This window comes from Impatiens glandulifera, chromosome 8 (assembly GCF_907164915.1).
Source record: "Impatiens glandulifera chromosome 8, dImpGla2.1, whole genome shotgun sequence".
Classification (NCBI taxonomy): Eukaryota; Viridiplantae; Streptophyta; class Magnoliopsida; order Ericales; family Balsaminaceae; genus Impatiens; species Impatiens glandulifera.
Genome location: NC_061869.1, coordinates 1,502,786 through 1,517,800, shown reverse-complemented (window position 1 = coordinate 1,517,800; position 15,015 = coordinate 1,502,786). Strand labels below are relative to the sequence as shown.

Below are 15,015 nucleotides of genomic sequence, written 5' to 3'. Positions count from 1 at the left end.
GTGATTGAGATTATGATTTCATATGTTTTTAAAATTTCGCTAATAAAGATGGAATTTTTAAGGATAATATTTGTATGAAAAAATATTGTATTATAATGAGTGGTTGATATATATATTACAAGAATATTGAATCATTAACTTTAACTTGTTTATTTTTGTATTGTCGATAGTGTATATAGAGTTATTTTTGTGAAGTATTACTGAGATGAATTAAATGATATTCTAGATTTCGGAATGTTTTGATTGATGTGGTTAATATGATAGCCTACACAACTGAGTTATCATCCCAAATTAATTTTATTGTAATATCTGGTTTTAGAGAAATCGTCAAATTTTCAATGATCGCAACAATACGATACGTATCATTCATAATGCTATAATTATTATTGACGTATTATGAGATATGTTCTGAAAAGCTGATAAAATCAGTTAGAGAGTTAATTGTTTTTCTCGAGAACCTACGAGAACTCAATAATTTATAGAATAATGTTATTTTTTTTTAATGTTATGATTTGTTGTTATTAAATGATTCTTATCATTTTTAATATATAAACTATTTAAAAATAAATTTAAAAAATTACTGTGCGTCGAAATACCCATGATTACTTACTGTGATTGATTGATTTATAATTAAAATATGTTTGATCATTAATCTTACCCAACCTTTAATCAATCCAAATAGTTTTTATGTTCATAAAATAACTCAAATGTTCAATTTAGGAAAAAATAAATAAGTAAAAGTTATTGTTTTATTTCAGTGTCCAATTAATTAATCTGCCAAACCTATTTCATATTCAAACTCTATTTTATCTTGATTGATTTAATGTGATGTTATTGTGCCAAACCTATTTTCATATCCAAATCCTATTTCATCTTCATTTATAGGAATTTGTTTTTATGAAATTGGTTTAAAAATTCTGAATTTTAAATACTCTGATTTATTGAGAAGTTATAATTAATTCTAATTCATTTAAAATGTGATACATCATTCAGTACATATTTTTACATTTTTTTTTCGTTACTCTATTTTAATATATATGTTTTTTTAATAGTAATATTAGATTATTATAATAATGTTTTATACATAATTTTGGTAAAATAGTTTTTAGTTTAAATAAAATAAGATATGTTGCGGCCCATAACATGGAAATGGGCTTAGAGTTCCAAACATTCAGGTTTTTGGAATTATATATATAAATTAATGTTTAATCGTTTTAAATTAGAATTGAACCGTAATTTGTTTATTAAAATCACTTCAATAACATGTAGCTATGTATGATATTTTGGCTGTAAAGTCTGGTTTGATTTCACCATTCATATTTCACATCATTACTGACAAATCTAAATTATTCTATTATTCTTATACAAAAAAAATCATAATTTAAAATATTATAAAAAATAATCTTATATCAATAGAAAAAAAAATAACAAAATTTTGACATACCTATGTGACAGAATACTTAGGTTACAAAAAAAAATAAAATAATAAATAGTGTGTCCCATGCCTAACTATTTAGTCCTCGATTAATATAATATTGGTCATTTGGGCTGGTATTTGATGGTCCCAGCCATTTAATATTGTTTTTTTTTTTTCGTTTTTTATATTTTTTTTATTTATTTTTAAAATAAATAATAATAATAAAACATGGGAATTCTGTTTATAAAATCAAGCAAGACACCAAAACGTACACTCCCTTCCGTTGAAGATTGAATCAATCTAGGTGATTATTTTTAATATCATTTTGTTACATGTTTTATTTAATATTTATTTTAGTTTACAATAATCAATACTCATATTCAATCCCCAATAGTAATTATATTAATTTTCAAACCTGTTAATTGCACATGTGATTGAGATTATCAATAATCAATAATCAATGTGAGATAATCCCAAGTTGCTTAATTTTAATAAGATAATTATTTATCTCAAATGATTAATTTGTGCTAATATATAGATAAATGTAAAATGAACAATAATTAAACTAAATATTTTCTGTTAGTAGTTATTGATAATTACTTATTAATTAATATTTATGCTTAAAATAATTCCATTCATTTTCATTATACAACAATTATTTAAAAAAATATATATTGCATTAATTGTCCATCTCTTCATGTATATTAAAAGTCAATGAGAATTGAAGGTTTCTGTTACTCATCACGGTTGATATATATATATATATATATAATGATACTTAATTTTTAAATTGTCCGGATTACCGGGTCGAGAGCTGTGGTTAATTTGGATATATGTGAGAGTAAATGGATACTTGGGTCGGATTGTGGGTTGATCCGCCCATAAACTTAAAACGGTTAAAAATAAAATTAAAAATGTTATAGATATGGTTCGAACTTGCAACCTAACAAAACAAGTACAAACTTTTAACTAACTAGGCTAATAACAATTTATATTTTAAATTCAACCCAAAATTTGATAAACGCGTGACATTTTAACAATATAAGTTCAATTTTTTAACTAACTAATATATATATAATGATGCTTAATTTTTAAAGTGTCCGGATTGTCGGGTCGAGAGCTGTGGTTAATTTGGATATATGTGAGAGTAAATGGATACTTGGGTCGGATTGTGGGTTGACCCGTCCATAAAATTTTTACCGTAATATTTTTTTCACGATTTTTTATATTATTACTCGTGCAAATGCACGGGATACATGCTAGTATATTTTATTTATTTATTTTAAACATTGTATTTTCTTTTTTTTTTTAAGTAATTTTGCAGTTGTAATTAAATCTCACCCAAAATTATTAATTTAAAGCTTATATATATTTTGGTAGAACAATGTGTTGTTTGGTATGTTATTATCTTTAATTTAAAAAACATAATAAAATTAACTTTTTTGATAGAAAAACAAAATGTGAAAATTAAAGTTCGATTATCATTATTTTGATTGTAATTAACCAGATTAATTATTAGGTTTTTATGTAGAGAGACATGAGAAAACAATGTTAAGTTGTTAACCACCTCCTTTATGTTTAAATATTTGACTTTTTGTGTTTTAAAAAAAAAATTGTAAAAAAAAATTCAAATTATTCAGGTCAAATCAATCTTGTCACATGATTTTTTAGAATAGTTTAAGGCTGCAATAATTGAGAAAATGTATTTAGTTGTGTGAGCTTAATTAATCAATTTTCTTAATTTCTTTCTCTAATGAATTATTGGTGGCAGGACATTTTCAATCAAAATAATCTTATTTTTGTCACTATCATGCATTTATTATAAAATAATTTATTTGTGATGTATTGACACAGTTTATTACTCAACTTAATTAATATTATTTTTTTATTTGTCAATTTTAGTCACTTATTGGACTTTAATTACTTTTACTTGTTAATATTTAGATAAAAAAAATACTATTTAAATTATTATTATAAAGTACTTTAATTATATACTAGATGATATCATTACACTGTAAATTATTTAATTGCTGATTTCAAGAAAGCATAAGATATTAGTTAATCCTAAATAGTTATTTTTAGAGTACAAAATTTCAACTTAAATTTTTTTTTTTAATTATTAAATATTTCATTTTTGCAGACATAAATTGAGATGGGAGTGTGGAACTGGGGGAGTAACTTTCTAAAATTAAAATTAAAAAATTATCTTATGGATAGAGTATTACTTACTCCATATATATATATATATATATATATATATATATATATATATATATATATATATATATATATATATATATATATATATAATTTTATTTAATTATTTATAATTAAACATGTAACTGGCATAATTGACTCCCGTAGTTGACTACTGTGAATAATGTACGAATTGATGGTTAATAATATATAATTGCTAATCATATATGAATTAATTAATATTAATAAATTAATGATTGCATGCAGGTTAATTAATTTAAAATTAGTTAATGAAAATCTCTCTTCTTATAGGTGATAAAACACACTTATCCTATTCACTATGACACGTGTTATTCATTATAATTTATAATATATATTTTTTTTAAATGAAAACAAATAGCCTTGGAACTTATTATTTTGTCATGTATTCCATTAGTTTACAGTACTACTTACTAGTCATTCACATAATTTAGAATTTTACATGGGGCTTAGTGTCCAATATACCTAAATTATTTAGTATTATTAAATCAATTAATAATTGTTTATGGGGTTACAAAATAAAGTCTATTAGATCTTATCACAAAAAATAGTGAAAATAATTAATTATAGGGTCACCTTTGACTATTAATTTAGGCATGTAATAAAAAATTTGAAATATGTAAATTTCAAACTTAAGTGTAAACACTATAAATTATGGTGAAATGATTTATGATTTATGATCACAAGGAAAAAGATTTAGACATGGGTTAGGAATTTTTAATACGAAAACAAAATTGTGGTTCAAAATTTAAAATTATTATTCTAGTTTAAGTTTTAAAATATTAAATTTAAAATTATATATAACAATTATATAAAATAATTTCATAATCGATATAAAAAATATTAATATAATAAGTGTTCAGAAAAAAATATAAAATTTTAGACATTTTTAGTAATAAATATATATGATCTATCTTGATCATTTGGGACACTTCTTTTAATTTTAATTTTTTTTTATCTAAGGTCTTAAGGAAAAAGTGAAAAACCTAAATCAAACAAGCTCCAAGGAGAAGAACTATTTAGGAATGGGACCTTAAATAATTTAATTTGAGGACTTGTTTGATATTGGTTCAAACTATTACATAATTTAATTTATCCATTATAATATTAAAATATTTTTATAAATTTGAAATATAGAATGATGGTCTAGAATCATGTTCTAGTATGGTATGAATTAAAATAAATCTTTATGGCCTACAACCTAAAATTAAAAATTAGGCTGTATTTGAGATAGAATGTGTAAAATATAATAAAATTAACATTCTGTTTATAATATATAAATGGAGAGAATTTCCGATTCAATTATTAAGTTTGGATAAATTATATAAATATAATTATTTTTTGAAAAGTTAAAAAAAATTGTTAGGGTCAACATGTGTATTATGGACCCACTACATTTTTCATATAATTGAATAAATTCTAAATTTTAAATAATGAAACTAAAACTTAAAAGATTCCATTCAAATTATAATTATATTTTCAGTTCTTTATTTTAGTCAACAAAAATATTTAAATTTAACCATCACATCCCAATTTTAATTGCGCATGAACCAAACACACATAGCATTCACACATAACATTTCTAAAGTGGAGCTATTTAAATTCAGAAAATTATTATTACATGAACAAAAAATTATTTAGAAAATATTAATATATAATATTTTTTTCAAATAAATAAAATATAATTTAATTATAATTCAAATATTAATAATTCAAACCTATTATTATACTACACATATAGGTTAGTTAGTTTTGTATCATATAATTATTTAGCATGACTAGGAGCATATCTAAGTTATGGTTGATGTGAACTCAAACACACTCCAAAATAACGTGAATTTAACTGTTTAATTAATAATTTTGCAAAACAATTTCATGTCCACACCAAGTTTTTTTCAAAATTTTGCATCCTTAATTAATGGATTCATTCTAGTGAGTTTATTCTTGTATGAACCACTCTAATCACTTTTCCTTCTCGAATAAAATAAATTAAATTAAAAACATAACCCTACCTATAAAAAAAAATTATAGCTACAAAAGAGGTTAAGATTATTAATGTCAAGAATAGATTGCAATCAATGACTAATTTCATCCCTCTTATTTTGAAATATTTTCCATTAACCTATTAATGATGTAGACAGCAATTAGTTAATTACTTAATTAGCCCTAAATAAAATACTTCATTCATTTGATTTTGATTGGTGTGGACATTAATTTTAAAGAGAGATATATCCTTTCACTTTCCAAGTCCATTTTAGACACTTTACTCAATATGAGTCAAATTCTTTAAATTTATAAATTAGTTATTTATAATACCATAATATATACACAAGTTTTTTTCTCTTACTTTTTAAAATATTTTACACTATTTGATTAATTTGTTCTTTTTTCTATTAGTAATTGTGATTATTATAAGTTTCCTTTCAAATTGTTGTTATTTAAACTTAAAATTTAAAATCGTTTCCAATGGTTGAAAGTTATTTATTATTAATTAATTATTTCAACTTTGTGTTAGTTGTCCATATAAAAACTCAAAAATGAATAAATAATTATCATTCTCCATTATTGGTATGTATTTGGGTCAAGCAACAACGGTTATTTTAATTTAAATTATAACTTTATAAATAATACCTTTTAAGTAACATTTACAAATTATTCTAATCGAAGCAACAATAGTTATTTTGATTTACAAGTTATCTAAGTTGTTATTTTGGATTTATTTTTTAATATTGAAAATTAAAATAACTCTTTCCATTTATGTTATTTGCATCCATCACAAATAATGTATTGAAATTATATCTACAAAAGATCCCATATAATTAAATAAATAAAAGATTATTTTATTGCAACTTTGCTTTTATATGATTTTGAATACCATAACTTAATTATTTGTTAATATGTGGTTAGTATAACTCTCATTTCGTTTTAAGTAAAATAGAGCGCGTCATATTTTGTCACTCGAGCAACCTTAGTTTAACCTTAACTTATTTATTTTAAAATCATAAACAAAATATTCCAATAAAATAGCTAGTGTTAATAGTGGTTTCTAAGATATTATTCGATTCTAATTTAAAACGCCTTAAAATTAGGCGAAAGTTGTGATTTTTTTAAAATGAGTCCATGTATATTAAAAAAATTGTTTAAACACACAACAACAAAAAACATGACAGGAAAAGAAAGAAAAAAGGTACTCGATAAGATATCGAGTTTGTAAATCTTTGAGAAAACGATTAACTCCTCGACAGATTCTACTAACTTTCTTTAACGAATCTCAGAAAGCGTCGTAATAATAACATTATGAATTATACGAATCGAACGACTATGATTATTGAATGTTCGACAATTTCTCTCCAACCAGATAGTGCACCAAAAAATATTTGAGATGATAACATAAATATGTAGGTTTGTCATATCAGTCGTATCAATTCAAACTTCTTAGCAACTACCTAAAGACTCGGGCTGGCATCACCCAATAAATCCTAGTAATACTATACAAAAGACTTAAAATATTAGACACCCATTGACAATTCAAAAATAAGTAAGGTACCGATTCAACTCTTCGTGATACGTACAACTAGGCATAATACAACTTTTTTCATTCATGCATCATCCGTTAAATTCCACCGTGAATAACGCTCAATTCTAAAAACGAGATCTTAGATGAAATTTTTGACATTCAAAGGCTTTTCAAACAAAGTTATATGGAATTATCTTAACGAACAATTTGAAATAATGCTCCACATAAAAATTATTCATATCTTGTCAACGTATAACGTCTGGTTCACAATTTTGTTTTTATTATTCTATCGCAAATTAGCTTTTACTTATATTATTATATGCCTTAAAATGTATCAACCTTTATTTATTATTTTAAATATATAAACAAAATACTTCATTAAAATAGTTCAAGAAAAAAATTAACTAGAAATCAAAAGTCACAAATAAAAATAACAACTTCCCCCATGATGTTTTTTTTTTTTTTCATTTGACTAATAGTTAACCAAAGATGATACTACGAGAATAGTATTTGTGTTTCATTCTCCTATCTCACCAACACAATTAAATATATATATATATATATATATTTTATAAGATTTTTTATAATATATATAATATAAAAATATATATATTTTAAAAAAAAATTATAGTAGGATTCCCACCATCAAACGGGTGCCAGTATAGTATTAAAAAACTTTCTAATAGAATATGATAGGAAATAGTAAACACATTCCTGACTCACTATTCAATTTCCTATTTAACGCTTTGAATGAAAAATTGAAATTCATTATAACGGGTATCACCCTAACTTCTTAATTATATTATAAAATAAAATATAACATTTAAAAAATCTAACACAATAAATTCATTAATTCCATGCCCTCGTTTCTCTCTCTAAAACTTCTTCATCTATATCCGCACGGCCGGCGCCCATTGCTTGTCTCCTTTAACCATCCCATACCTAAAAACTCAGATCCTTTGTCTCATTTTTTACCAGAATGATCATCACTCAAACCCACCACCGATTCTTTCCCATCAACTAATCAGATAATATATATGGGTCCATACGATTCTTACAGCAGCAGCAGCAGCAGTGGAAGTTCATCATCCGTCGCCGGAAAAATACCAGATCAGATCGACGGTCATCTAGAACGAGCAGGTTACAAGGTCCGATCATCAGACCTCCATCAAGTGGCTCACCGCATTGAACGACTCGAGACAGCCATGGTCTCTAATCTAGCAAACAATCCATCTCATCTCGGATCCTGGGTCGATTCCATCTTATCCGAACCCGACCCACCTATTCATTTCCCCCATCTTGGACCTGCACCGGATGCAAATCCATGGGCGGCGGCGGCGGCGGCGCATCATCCAGTTGTTATAGACGACGTCGAGGAAGATTCCGGCATCCGGTTAGTTCACTTGTTAATGAGCTGTGCAGAAACAATCCAACGTGGAGAATTCTCATTGGCCGCAACTATAATCGACGAGATGCAAGGGTTGTTGACACGTGTCAATACCTCATTCGGGATCGGAAAAGTCGCCGGATACTTCGTCGACGCTCTGAGCCGCCGTATCTTCTCGCCGCCTCAATCCGCCGGCGTCATTTCCGGCTCGAATTTCGATAACGAAATACTATATCGTAATTTCTACGAAGCTTCACCGTACTTGAAATTCGCGCATTTCACGGCGAATCAAGCTATACTGGAAGCATTCGACGGTCACGATTGCGTCCACGTCGTTGATTTTAATCTCATGGAGGGTTTACAATGGCCGGCCCTAATTCAGGCTTTAGCATTACGGCCAGGCGGGTCTCCAATCCTACGGCTGACAGGCGTTGGCCCCCCTTCCCCAGACGGTCGTGATTCTCTTAGAGAAATCGGTCTAAGATTAGCCGAGTTAGCCCGGTCGGTTAATGTCCGGTTTGCATTCAGAGGGGTGGCGGCTTTACGGCTCGAAGATGTCAAGCCGTGGATGTTGCAAGTGAATCCAAACGAAGTCTTAGCTGTCAACTCAATTATGCAATTACACACTCTTTTAGCAGCCGACCCGACCCGACCATCCCGAATGGACTCAGTCCTCGAATGGATAAAAAACTTGAACCCGAAAATAGTAACGGTTGTTGAACCGGAAGTGGACCATAACCAACCCGAGTTCTTGGAGCGGTTTATGGAAGCTTTGTATTACTACTCAACAATTTTTGATTCATTAGAGGTTTGTTCAAATCAACCCGACAAGGCTTTAGCCGAAATGTACATTCAGAAACAGATTTGTAACGTTGTGTGTTGTGAAGGGTCGGGTCGAATAGAGAGGCACGAGACCCTGGCCAAGTGGAGGGCACGATTCACTCGGGCAGGGTTTCGACCTGTTAATATCGGGTTCAATGCCTTTAAACAAGCGAGTATGCTTCTCACATTGTTCTCCGCCGAAGGGTATAATGTTGAAGAGAATGACGGGTGTTTAACCCTTGGTTGGCATAACCGGCCTCTCATTGCGGCTTCGGCTTGGTATGCATCACCCGGGTCGGATCCAATTTATCAATAAGGTGTTTGTACAAGAATATGGATCAATTGTCGGGTCTATGGAGTTCTTCTTTGTTAGAGTTTTGTTTCACTCTTTAATTTAAAACAAAATTGCTGTGTCGATAAAATTATATTATTTTGCAACTATCTTGAACTTTAATTATTATAATATTCATTTAGACCATTTTTTTTTTGTTATAACTACTTCAACTAATATATAAACTGGTTTTTAGAGTTTAGTTTAATAAAACTAAAACAAGTTTTTCTGTTTAATATTATAAGAAGATATCAAATATTTATTTCAAAATAAATAGATACAATAGAATGAGATATGAATATATAAAAATATAAGAACTTTCAAGAATGTCTCACACAATCTCAGAACCTTACAGGCACTTGTCTTTTATGAATATTTTTATTAATTATTTGTTTCTAGAATTAATTATTTGAATAAAATATTTTTATGTGCCGGGGACCTGTTTTGAATAATTCTTTAGATTCATGAATGAATGCAGAGAATATTAAATACAATTTGAAGTATATTAAATAAGGAATATCTCATAGATTTTCTTCCTTTTGATTATTGTTTGTTTGAATTTTGAAAACTATATACTCATTTCGATTTTAACTTATATATAACTATTTTTATTTGAACTCTCAAAATTATTTTTTTTATTTTTTTTTTTATTTTCATTTGAATATACAAGTAGTTCCAAGGTTTTATATTTGTTTTCCTTTAAATATACTATTTTTTCTTAATTAAACAGTCAAATTGATAAATTAGCAATATGTATAAATATTATCTATATATACTTTCTCCAATGAAAAAAAAGTATTATTAATTTTAAATATTTTTGTTTAGATTTGATAATAAAGCCATAAAATCTAATATATGGTATGCCGTATTTTAACTAACCAGTATATTCTAATGAAAAATATAAAATACTTTAGGTTGGTTATAGTACAAAATTTTGACATAATGAAAACTTAGAGAAGTTGCATTTCCTAGTTTTAATCTTTAGAAAAATAAATTCACAAAAAGTTAGAAAAGTTATTTCATTGGACTATAACTTAACTAGTATAAGAAGTTCTTTCCTATTTTGGGATATGGATAGGAAAATTAAGACTATTGTAATAGTTCATATGAAATATAGTGTTTCTATTTTCATTTTATAGTCTTGAGTTTTGTTTTATTCGGTTCGACATTCTATTTAAAAGAATCGGTTTTCGTCTCGAATTTTTATAATCCTAATAATATTTCTAGTCGTTGGTGGGTTCTTTGTTCCTCAAACCATTTGACTATATTGGTGATCATTTCTTGAGACCGTGTCCATACCATTTTCAATAGCTATGACGAAATAATCGAATATAAAGTTATTTTGTATTTTCTTCATAAATAGTTACTGAATTTGATTTTCATATAGAATACCTTTTATATATCCTCTCTTGATTGGTATAATTTTTTCATTAATTCGACTATATATGTGCATGATTCATTACACTCGGTATTATATTTTTCGGCGTTATTTATCAACTCTAAACTAAAAATAATTTTAATTTAAGCTCAAAATATTTGATAAAGATTTCTTCAACACCATTTGATCTATTTAAACCCTCTTCGTTTCAGAAACTTAAATAAATTCATATTTGGAGGAACTCTCAACCAATTGAATAATAATTTGATTTTTTATTAAATTATTTATATAATTTGATATATAAATCATCACTTATTTATTTTGTAGATTTTATTTTTTATTAATTACTTGTTAATTTTTTATATATAATTTTATTTGAATTTAATGAGAGTTAACTTTATACAAAAAAAAAAAAAAAAAAAAAAACTAACAAAATTGAAAACCTATAATTGAAGTAACTAAACCCATTGTGATTTGCAGCATTCATGACAAATTTATAAAAAAACAAATAATAAGCTTTAATCTTCTCAAAATATATAGGAAAATGAATATAAATTCTCGAAATGAATAAAAAATATTCATGTAAATCTTGTAACATGATAAAGGTCCAATCTTTATTATCATAAATAGGAAAATATATATATAGACTTCTGTGTCTCGGATTCTCTTATCATATGTATAGTAATAATACTGTCAATTAGTAATAAATAATAAAGATTCTTTACCACAAAATATAAATCCTTTTCCCCAAACTATCATGGGACATTTTTTCAATATTAAATCTTAACCTGCTCATTTTTTATATAAATTTCCAACCATGACCAAATATTATTTATCTTCTCTTAATATTATTTATTTATAAAAAAAATAAAATTTATTATAAATTAATATTTTTTACTTAAAAAAAACATATAATTTTCTTCAAAATCAATATCACCCAACATTCATGGACAAATCTATGTAAGGATAGAGATTTTTATTTTTTTTTATGGTTAAAATGTGACATCTACTTCCTATTTTTTTTAAAAAAAATTTCAATAAAATTCTTTATTTTGTTTATTTAATTATTAGAAAAAGGGTAAAACTTACATTTATTTATTCGTTTTATCCAAAAAAAAATTCTTAATATTTATATAAGCCCATCCTATATTTTTTTATGCCCACTCCACCACCGAATCCTGAGTTCATCCTGTCAACATTATTCCAATAATTAGAAGAGTCATATCTTGAATTCAAAAATTTTCTTAATGAGAATCGAACTCTACGAATGTCTAAGAACTCTAAACATTGAAATGAGTGTTGATCGATGTTTTTCTTCTTCTTCATTACAGGGAAATTGATGCTGACTTGAACTAGCAGGAAAATTAGGGACCCCATGCCCATAATGGTGATCAGACAGAAAAATAGGTCACATGAGAGGATTTCCAGCCCCATTTCCTGCAACTTTAACTGTCAATCTTTCATTTTCCATAGCTGTTGGGCCTCAAAATACAGGTCAGTAATTATAAATAAAATATAAAATAAAGTGTCTATTTCTTCATTTAATGATATAATTGATGTCAATTATCAAAACCCACAATCCCCCTTTTCAACATTATTGATCAATTATATACCATTCTTGTCCCAACTCTCCCATGAAAAATCATTGGTTTCTTAAAAACTGATTAATTAGTGATTTTGAAAAGATTGTTTAAATTCTCTTTTCAATCTATCAAGGGTTTTTTTGAATTGGGATTTATAAAAATAAAAATAAAAATTTATTTTTAAGGTTTTGAGTTGGGATTGTTAGTTGTTGAGGAGGCGGTGACAGTGGAGGAATAACATCACGTGTCATAAACCAATGACAAACTCTGGCCCACGTGCTTTAATTAATTCACGAGCAGGACAGTGTTTTCTCTATTTTGGGTCCACATTTAATGGGCCCAGACGTAGACGGCCCACTATCTCTTTCCTCTATCATGCAGACTTTTTATTTTTATTTATTTATTTTTATTTTTTAAGCCTTTTTACTAGACTACTACAATTCATGTCTCTTAAGATGAAGCTACTAATTATTGATTTTGTAAAGCAAAATTCTTAGTTTTTCTAATAATTATTATGTATTTTTTTACAATCAAATACAATTCAAATTATATTTATGTTTTAGATTCTTTATTTTAGAAAGTTATCAACACATTCATAGCTTTTATTTTGATTTAGAGAATTCTAATTTAAATTAGAGAAATGATTGGCCAAATTTGGGAGAGAAAATTTTAAAGGGAATGACGTGGCGCAATCTGATTGGCCGAAAAAATAATAAAATTTCTCTCTTCTCTCTTATCCCTTTATTATTTTTCCAACCAATGACATAGTCACATATCATTCTCTCTCCCCGTCACTTCTTTTTTAAAAAATATTAAGAAAAAGTTAATTTAAAAAAAGAACCATTGTATAATTATTATGTTTTAACTTTTAAGAGCTTTTTGTCTTATTTGTCGGTTGAAAGAAAATTGAGTATTTTGAGAACATCTATGATTTAATACAATAAATTATTGGGCCTTTAATTATTTACCTATAGGATCAAACGGGCCAAAACCCATTAAATAAAATATTGAAATTTTGAGTGTCGAGAATTCAGGCCTGGATTCATCATCATTCTTTAAAGTATTTAAAAAATCAACATGAAAAATTAGTTAGGCATTTATATATATATATATATATATATATATATATATATATATATATATATATATATATATATATATATATATATATATATATATATATATATATATATATATATATATATATATATATATTATTTTCCTACAAGCATCCAACAAGATAAAATGCTCGATTAAAATTTCTATAATTTTTTTTAACAAAATTATTTAATTGATTATAGGTCAAATATATATTAGAGATGTTGAGTTATTTGGGATTATTTACTTAAATAAAAATATTGATGAAATTTAATTTTTTATATTTTAATTGATTCAAAATCCATGATAATACAAAACAGTCAAGGTTGTTCGGATTAAGGTTTAACAAATATTATTGATGATTATTTTAAGAAAGCACATATATTTTTTGAGTTAAGAGACTTATATTATATTAATAGATAATGATTATATAAAAATAATAATTTAAAATAAAAAATATTTTAGTATTTTTAATTAATAAATTAAATTATTTAATAAATATAAGAGAGTTAAATGAAGTTTGATTAAGTTAAATTATTTAAATAACTCATACAAACAAATATGTGGTTAGTTGCTCTACACAAAACAAAGAGAAATTGAATATCTGCTTTTGGTCGACCTAGACGATGTTTATCTGTTCGGTTTTCAAGTTTTTCAAAAAAAAAATTAGTTAATTCGAAAATTGAACTGAATTCAAATAAATTATAATAAATTGAAATGATTTCGAATTTGATTTTCGGTTCGATTTTTAAATATATTATATTATAAGTTATATATAATTATTTAATTATATAATTAAAATATATAATAAAAAATGAATTCAGTTTTCAGTTTATTTTTTAGACAAAACTTTAACTCAAAAATCAAATAAAAATCATATTTAAATTCAAATTTATTTAAAATTCGATTCGTAAACAGAAAATAAAATTCGAATTCAGTTAGATATTGAGTTAAAAGTTCAGACCAAATATTTAATACCCCAAAGTATTATATGAAAAATTACATTAAAAAAAATACCAAACCAAACCATCGGAAAACGTAGCCAAAATAATAAGAACAGTTTAATGTTGTTTTCTTTTCTATTTTTTTTTTTTATAAGAAAAAAATTCACCTATTTTATATATCAAAATATTTTTACTTTTAATTTTTTTTAAAACAATAAAAAAAATTTAATAAAAAATTATAAAAGTACAATTTATTCCTTCTAAACTTTGTCTCTTTGTTAGAATAAAAGGAAAAGTAGTTTC

At 25.7% G+C, this 15,015-nt stretch overlaps 1 protein-coding gene across 1 annotated transcript; it reads left to right on the top strand.

The window, feature by feature from the left end:
* The first annotated feature begins 8,019 nt into the window (after positions 1 to 8,019).
* LOC124912436 (DELLA protein GAI-like) lies at positions 8,020 to 9,851 on the top strand. The gene has a single exon (XM_047453056.1). The coding sequence runs from the start codon at positions 8,207 to 8,209 to the stop codon at positions 9,692 to 9,694; it is 1,488 nt and encodes a 495-aa protein (XP_047309012.1). The 5' UTR covers positions 8,020 to 8,206; the 3' UTR covers positions 9,695 to 9,851.
* Positions 9,852 to 15,015: the final 5,164 nt, after the last annotated feature.

Bases quoted from the DNA above. Each gene is read 5' to 3' on its own strand.
- LOC124912436 (XM_047453056.1), top strand. From the start codon at position 8,207: ATGGGTCCATACGATTCTTACAGCAGCAGCAGCAGCAGTGGAAGTTCA.